General features: G+C 40.9%; 1 protein-coding gene across 1 annotated transcript in view; it reads right to left on the bottom strand.

Annotated features, from left to right (window-relative positions):
• Positions 1 to 15,825, bottom strand: part of snx7 (sorting nexin 7) — a 68,246-nt gene extending 52,421 nt beyond the window's left edge. The window contains exon 1 of the mRNA XM_073062743.1: positions 15,623 to 15,825. Within this exon, the coding sequence (XP_072918844.1) occupies positions 15,623 to 15,745 (123 nt within the window). The 5' untranslated portion in view covers positions 15,746 to 15,825. The remainder of the gene's footprint in view (positions 1 to 15,622) is intronic.
• Between the last annotated feature and the right edge of the window lie 1,786 nt (positions 15,826 to 17,611).

Here is a 17,611-nt window from a genome sequence, read left to right as displayed (position 1 = left end):
CAGGGAAAGAGCCTGGATAGCTGGTCTGGAGATTGCGCCCGCCACAACGTTGTCCTTTCCTGAGACATGCTGGATGTCCATCATGTACTCGGAGATGTAGGACAGATGTCGCTGCTGGCAGGCCGACCAGGGATCAGACACCTTCGTGAACACGAAGGTCAATGGTTTGTGGTCCGTGAACGCGGTGAACAGCCTGCCTTTCAGCATGATCAGCATGCTCCCAAACAGTCCATCACCTTTATTAGATCAGGGGAGAGGGCTCAACATCGGCCTAGCACCTTGGGAGGGTTTCGTGCCACTGCGCGAGACTGGCAGCTCCAAATTGACCCAGGGAGGCAGCTCAAGTTCCCGGAGATCATCGCAGCTACTCAGCTCCGCCCAGACATGGTGTTAATATTGGAGTCTACAAAGCAAATGGTCCTGCTGGAACTTACTGTGCCCTAGGAAGACCAGATTAATGAAGCCAATGAGCGCAAGAGGGCTAAATACACAGATCTTGTTGCAGAATGTTGAAGCGATGGCTGGAGAGCTCGCTGTGAGCCTGTCGAAGCTGGGTGATGGGGCTTTGCTGGCCATTCATTACAGTGGACTCTTAAACTCTTTGGAGTCGAAGGACTGTAGTGCAGAAGAGCCACCAAGAACATTCTGGAGGCTGCTGAAAAGGCCTCGCGGTGACTGTGGATCCGGAGGGGGGATCCGTGGATTAGTGCGCCACTTGGACACAAGTCGGGGGCCGATCACCCCTGGCTGGGTCACCCAGGCGAGGGTGTCTGATGATTAAAGACCCGAAACATCCTACGACCCCAGGTTCATCACTGAAGACATGTCCAAGTAGCAACAGAAGGTGTATTCTACAACTGTGCAAGGGAGGGTTACTGGGGGGGGAGGAGGGAGTTTTTGTTTCTTTTCATATGGGGGAGAATTACAACTAGAGTGGGAGGGGGGATTATGTCTTTCTTTCAACTACTGGAGTATCTGGAGAAGACAAATCTCAGACATGTACTCTGCATACATACTTTGATAATAAAATGAACCCTTGAACCTTGAATTAAATCATACTCATTCAAAACTATATTTGTCTTTAGGTCACCTAACTTGCCATGAATGTATTATGCAATTAGGGTGAGTGCATTTATATTTGCTCTTTTGCAATTCTAATCTGGACTTTGGCCCCTTCTGCTAATTGCCAATTTATTTTGCTTGCCAACCTGCATCATCTACTTCCAACTTTGCTACTTTCCTCCAGATCTATCAACTACTAAGCTAGTTTAAATCACTCCTCTCCCCCCACCCCCAAAAGCAGTAGCAAATACAACAGCGCTTCTCCCTATAGATGCTGCCTGGCCTGCTGTGTTCCACCAGCATTTTGTGTGTGTTGTTGAGCAAATACCAGTGTAAGGATCTTGATGATGGTGCTGTTGAGCTGATCTGATTTACACTGATCCCAATTGCTCCAGTAAGACAACAACATTTCGGAAATCTAAAGCTTTCCCTCTTGCACTGTTTTCTCAACCACACATCCATGAGCTCCATCCTATTTCTGAAAGCTGACCTAAACCCTGACATTATAATTTAATGGCACTTTCTTCAACTGCAGAAATCGGCATGCAAGACCTCACTCTAACAAGGTCATAGCTAACAATGTGGATAACAACTTCTCATCCTTCATCCACTTAAAGGATGTTATCAAGTGACAACCTTGACTTTGATACCCTGTTTTTCGAACGTTTGTTTTACGACAGCTCGCTGTTACTAAAGACCTACATAAGTACCTGTTTTCGCTAACCAAAGAGGATTTTCACTTTTACGAAAAAAGTCGCCCGTGTGTTTACCCCAAGACTACCATGACCGTGAAGCCTTGTGCGGGCAGTTGTGTGAGCAGGCATGTACATGCTGACTTTCTTTCTTCAAAATCGGTTTTGGATAAATCTTCCCGATTTTGATAAGTGAAACTACACCATACATACAATATTTCTACTTTATATAGGCTGTATATTTATCATATCATTCCTGCTTTTACTAAATGTTCGTGTTATTTTAGGTTTTGTGTGTATTTGGTAGGTTACTTTTGGGTCTCGGGATGCTCAAACATTTTTCCCATATAAATTAATGGTAATTGCTTCTTCACTTTACGACGTTTCCGCTTACAAATGGTTTCATAGGAACGTTTTACCTTCGGATAGCAGGGGAAACCTGTACTCATGAGGCAATATACCCTGCTGCATTCATATCTGCTAACAGATAATGCTTCCTGTAGATCCCCATGGGGATGAATAAAGGATCTATCTATCTACTTAGAGTCAAGAGTTATACAGCATGGAAACAGGTTCTCTGGACTAATTTTCCCATGCCAATCAAGGTGCTTTGAGCCAGTCCAATTTACCTACATTTGAACCAAGTTCCTCCTTTGTTCCAGGGAAAACAGTCCCAGCCTATTCCATCACTCTATGGAACTCAAGGCCTCCAGTCCTGGCAGCATCCTTGTGAATCTTTTCCACATCCTCTCTATCCATCTTATAATATGTGACCAGAATGGCACAATATTTTAGATGTGGTCTCAACTGTAATATAGCATCTCAACACTTGTATTTAATATCCCACCCAAAGAAATGTGGTAAATATCTCTTTACCTCTGTGTCTTCCATATAATCACTTTCAGGAAACTATGTACTTTTACCCCTTAGCTTTCGATCAACATTATTTCGCTGGACTCTGTCAATCATATTATATGTGGAGCCCCGGTTTAACTACAAAAAATGCAACCCTAATCCAAGTTAAATTCCACCTGCCATTTCTTAGCCCAATTTTTGCAATTGTTCTAGATTTTGCTATAATGTATGAAATCCTTTATAACTGCCTATCACACCACAAATACTGGCGTTATCTGCAAACTAATTACACCATCTGCATTTTGATCCCAGTTGTTAATATCTGACAAGCAAAGTGGCCCCAGAATTGAACCTTGCAGCACACCATTCGTCATGTTACTCCAACCTGAAAACAACACAACTCCTCACTATCAGCTTTTCCTTCACCAGCCAACTTTGCATCCAATTAGCTAGCTCACCCTGCATCTCATATGATCCAATTTTTGGACCAGCCTGCCTTGCAGGTGGTCGTTAAACGATTTGCCGAAGTTTATGTAATTACATCTACAATCCTCTTGGTCACCTCTTCAAAAAAGGAATAATGCTTTTAAGACATGATTTTCCACATACAAAGCTATGGCAATATCACTAATCAGTCCTTGCCTTTCAAAAAAAAGTATCATGTCACTGAGAATCCCCTCCAATAACTTTCTCAAGAAACATAAGTGGCTTTTCACATGACAGAATGCATATGCCCCCCATAGCTCACTTTTATGAATAATTTATGAAGTAGAAAAGTGAGAAAATACTCACCACCTCCAAATAATCAGCTATCTACATTGCACTAGAATCATTTTTGAAGTGTGGTGTCACGATTTCAAGCCAATGCCAGTGTTGAGTCACTCTTGTGTACCCCCTCATCACACCAGCTCCTCCATCTCACTGAAGTTCACTTTCACTTCAATCCCCATATACCAGACCAGGAATTAGTCACCTGACTAATTAGCATGACTACCAGTCAACTAATAGCAACAGTTCTAATCCACACCAACTTGTTTACTAAATGCAAAAAAAAGCTGAAAGTTACATCTTAGTTCTCCAGCTTTAAAATAATTAAACTAATTAATTTGAACAAAATTTAACCCCCTTATTCAAAGTCCACACTTGAACCAGGCTCTGCGTACACAAGAACCACCAGATTCAAACCACAAATGCTAACCACAATAAAATAATTCACAACAGCATCATCAACTAATTTTTTGTTGAGACAACAGTCATGAATTACTTTTCATAGCACCTTAGACTTTAGGATAGGAAAAAATATCCGGGATATCCAGTAATGAAATTCCAATAATTTTGAACAGGTCATTGCTAAGAAGCAAGTTTTTAAAAGAGGTTCTTTTGAGAAGGGTGGAAGCTGCAGCATTGAGATATAATTAATTGAAGCCCAGACAACTGAAAGACCAAAAACAGATGGTGGATTTGAGTTTAGAAAGGGCATGGATGTTTAGAAAACATAAGAACATAAGAAATAAGAGCAGAAGTAAGCCATCCGGCCCATTGAGCCTGCCCCACCATTTAATAAGATCATGGCTGATTTGTCCGTAAACTCAGCTCCATCTACCTGCCTTTTCCCCATAACACTTAATTCCCTTACTATGTAAAAATATAACTAACTGTATCTTAAATATATTTAGTGAAGAAGCCTCGATTGCTTCCACAGCTGGAGGGGGTTAGAGGAAAGGGGACAAAATTGTAAAGTTTAAGACTATATTTAAAAAACAGCCCTGTTATTTCACTGAGTTTAAGAGAATTAAAATAGTAGCACAAAATAATAACTTAACCTACAATAAGAACTGACTGAAAGCTTTTATTTATCCTGACTCACGTCTGAATACATGTTTAATACATAAAAACTTAATCTCACAAGAGATGATTTAAAATAGAATATAATTTGATTAAGAATCATTAGCAAATGAAAATTATTTACATATCAGAGAACTGGGTTAAAAAGGCTGAAGTATTATGTCAATGAAATGGGTTTAATTTTTTTAAACTATCGGTTGCTGGGTTAAATAATTTGGTCTGTATTTACCTCCCATTTTATAAAAGCAGCTTTAATTTCCTCTACTAACAAAGATGTGCACTGTGGCTGAAACTTAGTGCAGTAAACCAATTTGGAACAAAGGCAAAATGGTCACCAGAATTCCTTAATGTGTATTGATGTTTTTTAAGAGCCTCCAGGATTCTGGTTCCAAACTGAGACAAGGGTGCTACCATAGCTGTATTTTCTATGAGTGCACTGGAAGGCATGTAAAATTCAATTGAAAGCAAGGAAAACTGCATGAATGGTCAAGCAGACACCAAGATAATAAATCACGAGCTTGCTTGGGTCACATTGTGAAATTGGAAAAGATGTCACAATGACTAGTCAAATAACAGTTTACAGAATGATAATTTCCAATTAGTATCCCAGACTCTATCATTATCCCTCAACCATTGGCTTCAAGGCCAATAAGTTCCCTGTATCAGATGGCCTGCATTCTAGGATTTTAAAGGAATTGCCTGAAGAGATGGTGGATGAGATGAATGTCTGCTACCAAGTCACCCTGAATTCTGGAGAGTTTTCAAAATCTTGGAAAACAAACATAATGCATTTATTGGAGGTAGACATAAAGCTGTAAACTATAAACAAGATGGTCTAACAAGTTACAGGGAATGTTGAAATATTCATATACAGTTGCAAGAAAAAGTTTGCGAACCCTTTGGAATTACCTGGCTTTCTGCATTAAAATTATTCATAAAATGTGGTCTGATCTTCAACTAAGACACAGTCATAGACAAACACAATCTGCCTAATTAATAAAACACGAACAATTGTACTATTTCTTATCAATTACGGTTTAGGTTCAAAAAAGTCAGTGAACCTCTGGGTTAATGCCTTCTACAAAAGCTACTTGGAGTCAGGTGTTCCAATCAATGAGATAAGATTGGAGGTGTGGGTTGTAAAGGTGCCCTATCCTAAAAAAAAGTCAGTTTTCTGACAGAGCCCACTCTTCAAGAAAAATCTATTTATGCATATCAAGCCTCAATCAAAACAACTTTCAGAGGACCTTAGATTAAGAACTGTAGAGACACATGAAGCTAGAAAAGGCTACAAAAGCAGTTCTAGGAACCAGAATGCTCATCAGTCCACAGTAAGAGAAAATGTCTACAAATGATGGAAATTCAGTGTTGTTGCTATTTTCCTTTCACACTGTGCTCTTGTGAAAGGTGAAAAAGAGCCCAAGGGTAACAGCAAAAGACCTGCAGAAATATCTAGAACTTGCCAAGGTCTCTGTTCATATGTCCACTATATAAAAAACAAGAACGGTGTTCATAGAAGGACACAACAGAGGAAACCACTACTCTCCAAAAAAATATTGCTGCACATCTCAAGTTTGCAGAAGACCACTTGGATGTTCCACAACACTTTTGGGACAATGTTTTGTGGACAGATGAGACAAAAGGTGAACTTTTTTGGCAGAAATGCACAATGGAATGTACTATGCTTGGAGGAAAAAGGGCACTGCACACCAACTCTGAAGCCTCATCCCAACTGTGAAGTGGAAGGAGCATTATGGTTTGGGGCTGCTTCGCTGCTTCAGGGCCTGGACAGCTTGCATCTTACAGGAGAATGTCCGGGTAGCGGTGCATCACCTGAAGCTTAATAGACAGCAAGATAATGATCCAAAACACAAGAGTAAATCAACAGAATGGTTTCAAAAGAAGAAAATTCATGTTTTGGAATGGCCAAATCAGAGTCCAGACCATTACCCAATTGAGATGCTGTGGCATAACCTGAAGAGGGCTGTTCAAGCAAGGTACCCCAGAGACAATGATGAACTGAAACAGTTTGGTATGGAGGAATGGTCTAACATTCCTCCTTGCGTTGTGCAAGTCTCATCAGCAGCTACAGGAAAACATTTGGTGGAAGTTATTCCTGCTAAAAGAGGTTCTATTCACATACTATTTCCAGCCTGGACTGTGAAAGATTAAACAAAGAGTTCAATAAAACATGAAAAATACAAATGTTTGTGTTATTAGTTTAGGCAGATGATGCTTGTCGATTAGAAGAATACTCATAAAATGTAGTCAAATTAATGCAGAATACCAGGTAATTGTAAGGGGTTCACAGATTTTTTCTTGCAGCTGTATATAGCATGATTGTAGCAGGATTGTAGCCCAAATCTATCATGCCCTATGAGACTGCACCAGCCCCGTGTACAGTTCCGGTCTCCCTGAAACACTAGAGGTAAAAGAGGCAGAGCAAAAGTTCATCAAATTTATCACTAATTGTAGGGTGTTACTCCAGTAGATAGGCCTACACCAAAGATAGATTACAGAAGCACAATTATACAGCAGTACAAGATGATTGATTACCCCAGTATAAACTGTGATACTCTCAGATGGCCTGACAGGCAGAGAAAATGAACTTATCAGTTTCAGAATAAGGTTTCTTATATTTAAGTCAGTTAAAGATTTCTTCCTTCAAAGTGTTTTGACCCTTTGGAATGCTCTATTACAAAATGCTGCAGGAGCAGGGTCACTGCATATATTCAATGAAGAGATGGACAGACAAGTGCATGATCAAGTAGCATGGGAAGACACTGAGAAATTAGCACATGATCAACTTATATTCAACCGTGATTTTATTAAGTAATAAACATAACACAGATTTTTACTGTGGTATCAAGAACTCAAAATTTAAGTTCAAAGGAATCAAATGAATCCTACATGAATTGGAGTTAGTTCACACTCAAAGAAAGATGCCAATTACCTCATCCCCAGAACAACAGGCAGTCCCTCAAAGCATTCCAAATTGAGCTATCTCCAGCAAATTCAGCAATAACTTTCCTCCAATACAAAACAAAGTGAGAAAGCTCACTGATAAAAGCAGTGATCAGTTCCATTCCTAATTTCTCATCTAACAAAGCATTGTATGCCAGCATACTGCAAGACTGTCAATATTCCATTTTAGACTTGAACATGAAAAACAACATTCAGTGACAGACTATAACTATATGGAATGAGATAATCTTCCCTCAATAATTTAATGACTTAACTATCAAAATACAGCTTGTCAAAACCAGACCAGTTATATAACTGCAGCATTTACTGGAACAAATTAGAGGCTAATTTCTGGTATTTTGTGGCTAATAACTCATCCCATTTCCCCACCTTAAGGGCAAGTCCAATTATACTGAAACAATGCAACAACACACATAATAAGCAGTTCATTTGACCGACAACCTTTCGTCAAACTATCAAAATATACATTTGCTCCATTTCTAAAGCACCGTGCACAATCAAGACCCTACACTGCATCAACTTGCAGAATTCCTTGAACATTTTCCAAACTACAACTATTACATACTGGGACAAGGGCAAAATGCACAAAAGCACCATTAACTCATGCACAGATTTGGAACTCTATTGGCACTTCTTCATTATAACTGAATCAACGTCTTGAACATTGCAGAAGTTCAAAAAAGGTGACTAATCACCTTCACATAAAATTAAGGATGGTCTCCTCATTAATGACTGCATTCAGAATCAGAATCAGGCTTATTATCACCAGCATGTGTCATGAAATTTGTTAACTTAGAAGCAGCAATTCAATGCAATAAATATGGAAGAAAAAATAATATATAAATAAATAAATCAATTAGAGTATATGCATATTCAATAGATTAAAAATTGTGCAAATACAGAAATAATATGTATTAAAAAGTATGGGACATTGGAAAAAAGTTGAATTTCCCCATGGGGATGAATAAAGTTATCTATCTATCTATCTATCTAAGGCAATGTTCATGGGTTCAATGTCCATTTAGGAATCAGATGGCAGAAGGGAAGAAGCTGGTCCTGAAATCACTGAGTGTGTGCCTTCAGGCTTTTGTACCTCCTACCTGATGGCAAGAGCAAGAAAAGGGCTTGCCCTGGATGCTGGAGATCCTTCATAATGGACCAGAGGGCACAATGCAGAATAGAAACACTTCTCTTTGGAGGAGGAATTTCTTTAGCCAGAGGGTGGTGAATCTGTTGAATTCATTGGCACAGACAGTTTTGGAGGCCTTGGCATTGGGTATATTTAAAGTAAAAGTCCTTGATTAGTCAGGGAATCAAAGGTTATGAGGAGAAGGCAGGAGAATGGGGTTAAGAAGGAAATAAATCAGCTATGATAGAATGGCAGAGCAGACTGGGTGTGCTGAATAGCCTAATTCTGCTCCTATGTCTTATGATCTGTAGCTAATCCTCGTGGTCTAGAAGTGACACAAATGTTAATACTACTGTATCTGCAAAATCATTGAACATTCAGGAGTCATTTAACTCCATCCAATAAATCTATTCTACGCATGGCAAGATTAATTATTTTGCACTAAAACCGCAGTACCAGTGGTGAGGAGGGTGAAGGTTTGGTCAAGGGAGGTAGAAAACCATTTCCAGGATTGCTTTGAATCAGTGGACTGGACTACATTCAGGGATTCATCTTTGATCTAAATGAATATGCTATGGCGGTCACTGACTTCATCAAGATGCATGCGGACAATTGTGTGATTTCAAGAACATAGTAAGCCTTCCCAAACAAGCAGCCATGGATGAACCAGGAGATTCACAAGCTGCCGAGGGCTAGATTTGTGACATTCAAAACTGGTGATTAGATTAATTACCTTAATTTGTCACATGTACATCGAAACATAGTGGAATTCATCATTTTCAACAAATCAAATCAGCGAGGATCGTGTCGGGCAGCCCACAAATGTCACCATGCTTCTGGTGCCAACATGGTACGTTCAAAGCTCAACACCTCTAACCATACATCTTGAAATGTGGGAGGAAACAGGAGCACCCGGAGGAAACCTATGCCATCATGGGTAGAACCTTACAGGCAGCAGAGAAAAATGATTCCCCATTGTTGATCCCTGGTGCTGTAAAGCAGTGCTCTAACTGCTATGCTACCATACTGCCAGAATCTCACTGGGCCATTGAGAGAGATTAGAGGCAATTCTGAGCAAAGGTACAGTTAGAATCAGATATATGACAGCTGTGGCAGGGTTCATATGCCATTCATTACTTCCTAAAAGGCAAAACCTAACAGCAAAAATGGCAGTGATGCTTCACACCCTGACAAGCTCAACACCTTTCATAGACTACTATTTGAAAGGAAAAGTAACACCACATCTGTGCAAATTCCCACAGCATCCAACAACCCTGTAAATCTTTGTCTCAAACATCCTTTAAAAGGGTGAATTCTTGTAAGGAATCAGGCCCTGATGGTGTACCGGGCCAGGTACTGAAAGCCTGTGACACCCACTGGCGGAAGTATTCAAGGACATTTAGAAGAATGAGAGGAGATCTTATAAAAACATAAACATTTATGAAAAGGATAAGAGGCAGGGAAGTTGTTTTCACTGGTAGGTGAGACACAGGTGAAATAGGAGACATAGCCTCAAGATTCAAGAAAATAGATTTAGGATGGAGATGAGGAGGAACTGTTTCTCCCCCCAGAGTGTAGTGAATCTGTGGAATTATCTGCCCAATGAAACGGTGGAGGCTACCTTAGCAAATATATTGAAGACAAGGTTGGATAGATTTTTGCACAGTTGGGGAATTGAGGGTTATGGGGAAAAGGCAGGTAGGTGGATATGAGTCCATGGCCAAATCAGCCATGATCTTGTTGAATGGTGGAGCAGGTTCAACAGGCTAGATGGCCTACTCCTGTCCCTATTTCTTATGTTAAGAGATTCTTATGTTCATTTTCGATCTCCCACTGCTGGATTCAAGGTTCCAATTTGCTTTAAAAAGAGCAGCAAAACAATGACTACCATCCAGCAGCACTCAGTTCAACTGTGATGAGGTACTTCAAGAGGTAAGTTATAGCTAGAATTAACACCTGCAAGGACCTAGACCCACTGCAATTTGCCTACTGGTGCAACAGTTCCGTAGCAATCTCACTGGCTCGTCACTACTTTGAAGCACCCAGACAACTGCAAATTACACATCAAGTTACTGTTTACAGATTACAGTTTTGAGTTCAACACCATCATTCCCTCAGTACTATTACCAAGTTTCAAAACCGAGGCTCTATCTCCTCCAAATGGATTCTCCACTTCCTTATTGGGAGAACACAGTCAGTGTGAATCAGTAACAACATCTTCTCGTTGACTATCAACAGATATGCACCCCAAGCCTACTGCTCTACTCACACTACACTCATGACTATATATCGTAACACAGGTTGAACATTATAAACTTACAGATGATACCACTGCTATGGTGAGGAGGCTGACAGGAGTGAAATATATCAACAGAGTGAGTGGTGTCACAACAACTTCCCATTCAAGATCAGCAAGATTACTGAAATGATTATGGATTTCAGGAAGGGGAAATCGGGAGAATACATACTAGTTCTTATTGAGAATCAACAGCGGAAAGGGTAAGCAGCTTCAAGTTCCTGCGTGTCAACATACCAGAGGATTTATCCTGGGTCCAGTACACTAACACAGTCATGAAGCAGGCACACCAGTGGATCTACTTTGTTAGGAATTTGATGAGACTTGACATGTCACCAAAGAGTCTCACAAATTTCTGCTGGTTGCATCACAGTTTGGTATGGAACCTCCAATGCAGAGCCTGAGATCGCAAGAGGCTGCAGAGGGCTGTGCACTCAGCCGGCTCCATCATTAGCACAACCCTCACAGTCAGAGGACATCTTGAAGAGGTGGTACCTCAAGAAGGTGAGATCCATTATAAAGGACTCTCACCATCCAGGACATGCCCTCTATGAGGGAGTAGGTACAGGAGACTGAAGACCCACAATCAACAATTTAGGAACAGCTTCTTCTCCTCTGCCATCTGGTTTGAATAACTCTTACAAAGAGCCAACATTTGCATGATGCTTAAATGGTCACTTTTTATATGCACTGTTCATGTATAATTTAGAAAGAAACGTCTACAGCTTGGCTGAAAAGTTGTGCAAAAAGTAAATATTAAAAATCACTTTTGGGAAATAAACTGAAAGGAGAAATACAGGGAACAAGACTTTTAAAAAGGAAAAGTAACTCTTAAAGGATATGGGTGCTAAAGGGAAACAAGGGCAATTACAAAAATAAACAGAAACCTCAAGAGAAAAGCAGAAAAATGATGACTGCTAAATTCACATCTCTGCACAATCAATTTCAGCTTTGTGAGTTTTCGATCAAGCAGTTACTTAATCAATTTTAAAACTGGAGTGGACCCAATAAACTGTTGCAATGAACAGAAAGAACTTATCCCTTACTTACTGGCTTCTGATTTTCTGCAGCTCTCTCTAACAGGTTTGCCTTGGCAAGAATTTTCTTATTTATCAATCAGACATTCAGACTTTCTAGCTCCATTCCAAAATATAAATAATTTATACTGATACTTAGAGATCTAGGTAAGTTCTGCACTGCTGATGTAGTGCCCACTGGATGAAATGCATACCCAAGCTCAAAAGGAAACATTGCTGTCCATATCGTAACTCCATTTACTTCCAATCAAGGTGCTTTCCGCACTTATTGGTCAACGTTGGTTCCAGATCTGGAAGGTAAAACTTGTCAGCTACCTGACTGGATTTGCATTCTTAAACATTTTTCAGCCATACAATCCTGTGAAATTATTCTCCTTGAACTCCGATTCCTGCATAGTCTCAACTTACATTGCATGCCAACGGGTCAGGGTGCCGGCTTTGCCTGCTGCTCCACAAGGTTTATTCAGCTCTGCACTGAACTGAGGCTGTAGGCTGCTCTAGCTCCAGTGATGCCAGGCTTCATGCCTTTAGTAAAACTTCAGCTTGGAATACCGTTTGCTTTTATTGTTTGCATGGCTTGTGTTTTTTTCTCCCTCTGTGCTTTGGGTGTTTGACAGTCTTTTTTCTAAATGGGTTCTTTTGTGTTTCTTTATTTTGTGGCTGCCTGGAAGGAGATGAATCTCAAGGTTGTATAATGTATACAAATTTTGATAGTAAATGTATCTTGAACATATTTTGTGGACTGTGATGACCAGAACTCCAGTGATCAAATATTTAAGGATCACAGCAAGGTGACAATAAATACATTGCTCCTATTAGTTAGTGATATATGAAAAAGGACAATTTAACTAAATCTCTTTTACAGAGAATATAAAATTATCTGCCAAAACACAAGTAATGAATTGTTTGAAATAAATATGAAGAGTAGCTTTAAGTACAATGGGAATTGGGTGACTGCTATACAGAATTAAAAATCGGACTACTCATTTGAGACTGAAGGGACATGAGCATGTATAACAACACTGGGATGAGAAAACTAAAACTTCAGCCGTCACATCACACTGGGATTGCACAGTGAAGCTACATCTATCAGCATATATTCAGAGTCTAGACTGACGTCTACATCATTTATTATACTGTAATTTATACTCTACTGTGCCTATTGTCTTGTTTATTAATTATTGCATTGCCCTGTTTTGTGCACTTTATGTAGTCCTGTGCAGGTCTGTAGTCTAGTGCAGTTTTTATGTTGTTTTATGTAGTCTAGTGTAGCCTTGTGCTGTCTCACATAGTCCAGTGTAGTTTTGTGTTGTTTCATGTAGCACCAGGGTCCTGGAGGAACGTTGTTTCATTTTTACTGTGTACTGTACCAACAGTTTATAGTCGAAATGACAATAAACTTGATTTGACTTGATATGCCCCAAGTTATTTACCATAGAATTTATTAAGAATGAAGATAAACCTATGACATTGAAATTTATCTATTACAGCTTTACAAATAATGTAAATATAAGCATGTTTACAAACAGCAACAGCAAATTCTCTGACTTTAGGTAAATTACATTTTTTCTACATTCTGCCATCACACCCTCCCTTGAAACAGCTGAAGTATCTTCCAATGTTTCTTTTAAAATACCACCAACTCACCAAACCGGTAAACTTCACCAGAGGCAGGCAGACTACATAGGAATTCGGCACAAATTTCACAAATGGACAACCACACCCTCCCTTTAAACAGCTTAAAAAACTTGCAAATATTTTCAACAAAATATGTATTGACAATAGACAATAGGTGCAGGAGTAGGCCATTCAAGCCAGCACCACCTTCACTGTGATCATTGTTGATCATCCACAATCAGTACCCCGCTCCTGCCTTCTCCCCATATCCCTTGACTCCGCTATCTTTAAGAGCTCTAGCTAACTCTTTCTTGAAAGCATCCAGAGAATTGGCCTCTACTGCCATCTGAGGCAAACCTGTGAACTTGACCAGGGGCAGTCTGACCATATATGAATTCAGTACAACTTCTCCATTCTCTCAGAACTTTTGACTCAAAGCAACCCTTGAGACAGTTTCCCAGACGTGGTTAAAATGCACACATCAGGTTATCAGGGCATTTTACTACAATGCAGTGCAATTAAGCACTGGGCATTATATCAAATTAACTGCGCCCCCCCCCCCCCCGAATTAAGTCTTACGGCCAACTCTCCAGTGTTGTGATAAATACACTGAGTTATTAAGTCTTTCTCTGTAGTTGTTTGAATTTCTGCATACTGTATATCGTAGAACAGTACGGCACAGGCCTCTCAGCCTACATTTGTTGAACCAATTGAACTAATGATATCTAATGCTTTCTGCCAGCACATGGTCTATATTCCTCCACTCTCTGCACATTCAGGTATTGAGAGCCATTAAACACCCCTATTGTATCTGCCTCAACCACCATGCCCCGCAACTCATTCCAGGCATCCACTAGTCTTTGTAAGTTAAAACTTAACATCTCATTTGAATTTTCTCCCTCTCACCTTAAACAAGTATCCTCTAGTATTAGACATTTCTATGTTGGGAAAAATATACCAGCTATCTACATCCTTACACAGATATATCCTCTTATATCCCTAAGTGTTTTACTTTAATATGACATTTCAAACATTCATAAATGTTTTCCTCCAGTCCCCACCTTTATCTTCACCAACTGCACCCTAGATATGCAACAGAATACCAGGAAAAACTAATGAACTTGGCTAAATTATCAGTCATGAAAACAGTAAAAGCAACACAGAAACAATTTTAACATTACTGAAACAGAGTTGAAGCCATAACGGGCTCTCTCCCCTGAATTCTGCCAGCCTTCTGAATATCTCCAATACTTTGCTTTAATTTCAGATGTACAAACACAGAAGTTTGTTTTTAATTCCAAGTATATATAGTACAACAAATAATCTGGTGAACGAATTCGGCAAGGGGGTGTGTGTGTGTGTAAACTGTAGAGATTTCGGTACGGGAAACCAGTGACCATCAACTGGCTGGAATATTCAAGGGCATCTTCAACCTCTCACTGCCGCACTCCAAGAGTCCCACCCGTTTCAAAAAGGGCATCGTTCTCGTATTCAGGAAGAACAGGACGAGCTGCCTCCATGACTATTGCCCAGTAGCACTCATAACTACAGTAATGAAGTGCTTCCGGAGGTTGATCATGGCTAAGATTAACCCCTGCCCGAACAGGACCTGGACCCGGTGCAATTCGCCCTCCGCCACAATAGATGCAATCTCACTCTGCTTTGCAACACCCTTGACAACCGCAGGACGTAGGTCAGGCCACTCTGCAAGTGATTCTGATTTAGAGCCAAATCATCGACACGTCCTTTCCTGCACACCCCGACACAGACTGCTTGCTGTACGACCTGCAGCAGACCCCGGCGTCTAGAATCGCCTGCGTTTCGAATATAAAGCAGCAGCATCGATACAAGTAATCTGAACAACCGCGACATGAACCACAGCGCCGGAATCAGTTCGAACAAGCATAGCGATTGCGGCAATCAGAGTTCAACAGCGTCCCCCGCAAACTTTGCTCGCTCCTGGGGAAGTTGTGGCAGGTTGCCTGGGCGCTGCGGCGACCTGACTGAGAGGACCGGCGGTCAGCCCAGGGCTCCCCGCTGTGGGGCAGAGGCTCCCCAGGGTTGGGGGGGGGGTAACAGCAGCTTTCCACCCCACCCACCTCACCTTACTGAACACCTCCAGGTCGTCGTCATCCTCCTCGTCGTCGGCGAAGCCCAGCACGCCCTTGGAGAGCGAGTGCGGAGCCAGCCGGGGGATTTTGACACTCGCCGCGCTGTCGTCCATCATCCCGACCGCCGAGGGGGAGGGGCGCGGGGAGGAGGAGCGCGACCCGTTCGGCGTGTCCTCCTGCGCAAGCGCAGATCGGCTGCCACTCAACCGGAAGTGACGTCTCTCCCTCCACCAAAAGACGGAGATTGAGGCAGCACGCTGGCTGCCTGGAGCGCGCATGCGCACCTGCTCATCCTCAGCCCACATGTTAGTTGAGGAGGATGTCTTTGCGGAGCGACTCCAATCACAGTGCATGTTTCCTAAAACATGTTCAAGAGGCAAAACAAAAAAACAAATCATGCTGTTTAGATTCCGATTAATTCATTTATCACGTGTACATCGAAATCGTTCTTTTAACTGGTGGTTGTTGGAACCCAAATATCCAAAGTGAATAAAAATAGTATTTGTTGGAAACGAAACGTCAAAAAAATTAATAAAATGTTAGAAGCATTTAGCTCACCCACATGCAATTAGAGTTATAAGGTTACGTGGTAGTGCAATCACTTAAGTAAGATATTAAGCGGTTGTCTATTGGCTGTAGAGGTCGATCTAGGATCCTCATATCCTGGGCCAGTGTGGACACAAGAAGTAAGCTGTAGCTGTGGTTAGTGGTTGGACCTTTTGGATGCTCAGGCTCTCCTTTCACAGTCAGTGCTCGCTCTCTGCAACACACAGTGGAGGTCACCCACACCACAGCTCCCTCTTGAACAGATTTTCTCTAGGCACAGCTATCGAGTGCAATGTCTTCCCAGTTTTTAGATGTAATATTGAACTTCAAACTAATTTTGATATTATCATTGTAGCATTTCTTTTGCCCCCCAGAGGCTTGTTGACCTTCTTTCAGCTGGGAGTAAAAGATCTGTTTGGGGAGACATGAGTTAGGCATCTAAATGACATGATCTATCCATTGGAGTTGGCTGGTTGGGTGATAGGACATGTGACCTTTTGAAATTCAAGATAAGAGCCAGGAGCCTATATGCCTTGGCAAAAGCTTTCAGGATACATTGGAAGTCTTCTTCAGACCTGTTATGCAGGACAGCGCCTTAGAGTTACACAGCACAAAAACAGACCCTTTGGTCCAACTCAACCATGCTGACCAAGGTGGCTTTATGAAATCATCTGATTTGTCTTCTTTTGGCCCATATCCTAATGACGAACCTGTCCAAATGTCTTTTAACTATTGTAATTTTACCCTGCTACTATGAAAACAAAATAATTTGGAAAAGGTAGCTTCATTGTAAGTGGATCTGAATGTGAAACAATTGTCAGTGAACACCCCCATTTCCCGTATTACAAGGAAGACCACTAAGGCATAGCAGCCTGAGTTTATAATGCACTCTTAGATTGACAACAACCATGGGAGCTACCAAAAAATAAAAATCACACTGAATAAGTTGAGATATTAGTGAACCACTAGAGGAACTGAAGTTGATTGAGCCAAGGGCAGAAAATTTCCTGTTTATCCTGGTGTCTCATGACTTCATACATTTCATGTAAGTTTCCCTTCAAGCTCCTTTCTACCAAAAATACAACTTCACTACGACCAACCTTTCCTCGTGGCTACATTTTCCATAATTTTATTCTAGTCCTGGCAGCAAACTCATAAATATCATTTCCAGTGGAAACAAGTATTTCCTATAGGACAGTAATCAGAATACTATACTCAAATATCATATTAAGCATTTTATTAAATCTTATGTTAAATTCTTTGCTCTTATAATGCATAGTCCTACAGAATCTGATTGCCTTGTGACGCATTAACCTTAAAAAAGTTGAAATAGGATGCAGAGCCCGCAGGAGTTGAGGTTACAGATTGGTGTAACTAGGGGACAGGCTAACAGACAACTAGGATAAATGGTTCATTTTTGGGTCAGCAATCAGTAA

The sequence above is a fragment of the Hemitrygon akajei genome, chromosome 12 (assembly GCF_048418815.1).
Source record: "Hemitrygon akajei chromosome 12, sHemAka1.3, whole genome shotgun sequence".
NCBI classification, from domain to species: Eukaryota; Metazoa; Chordata; class Chondrichthyes; order Myliobatiformes; family Dasyatidae; genus Hemitrygon; species Hemitrygon akajei.
The sequence above is the reverse complement of the archived record's forward strand: the minus strand, read 5'-3'. Positions and strand labels throughout refer to the sequence as shown.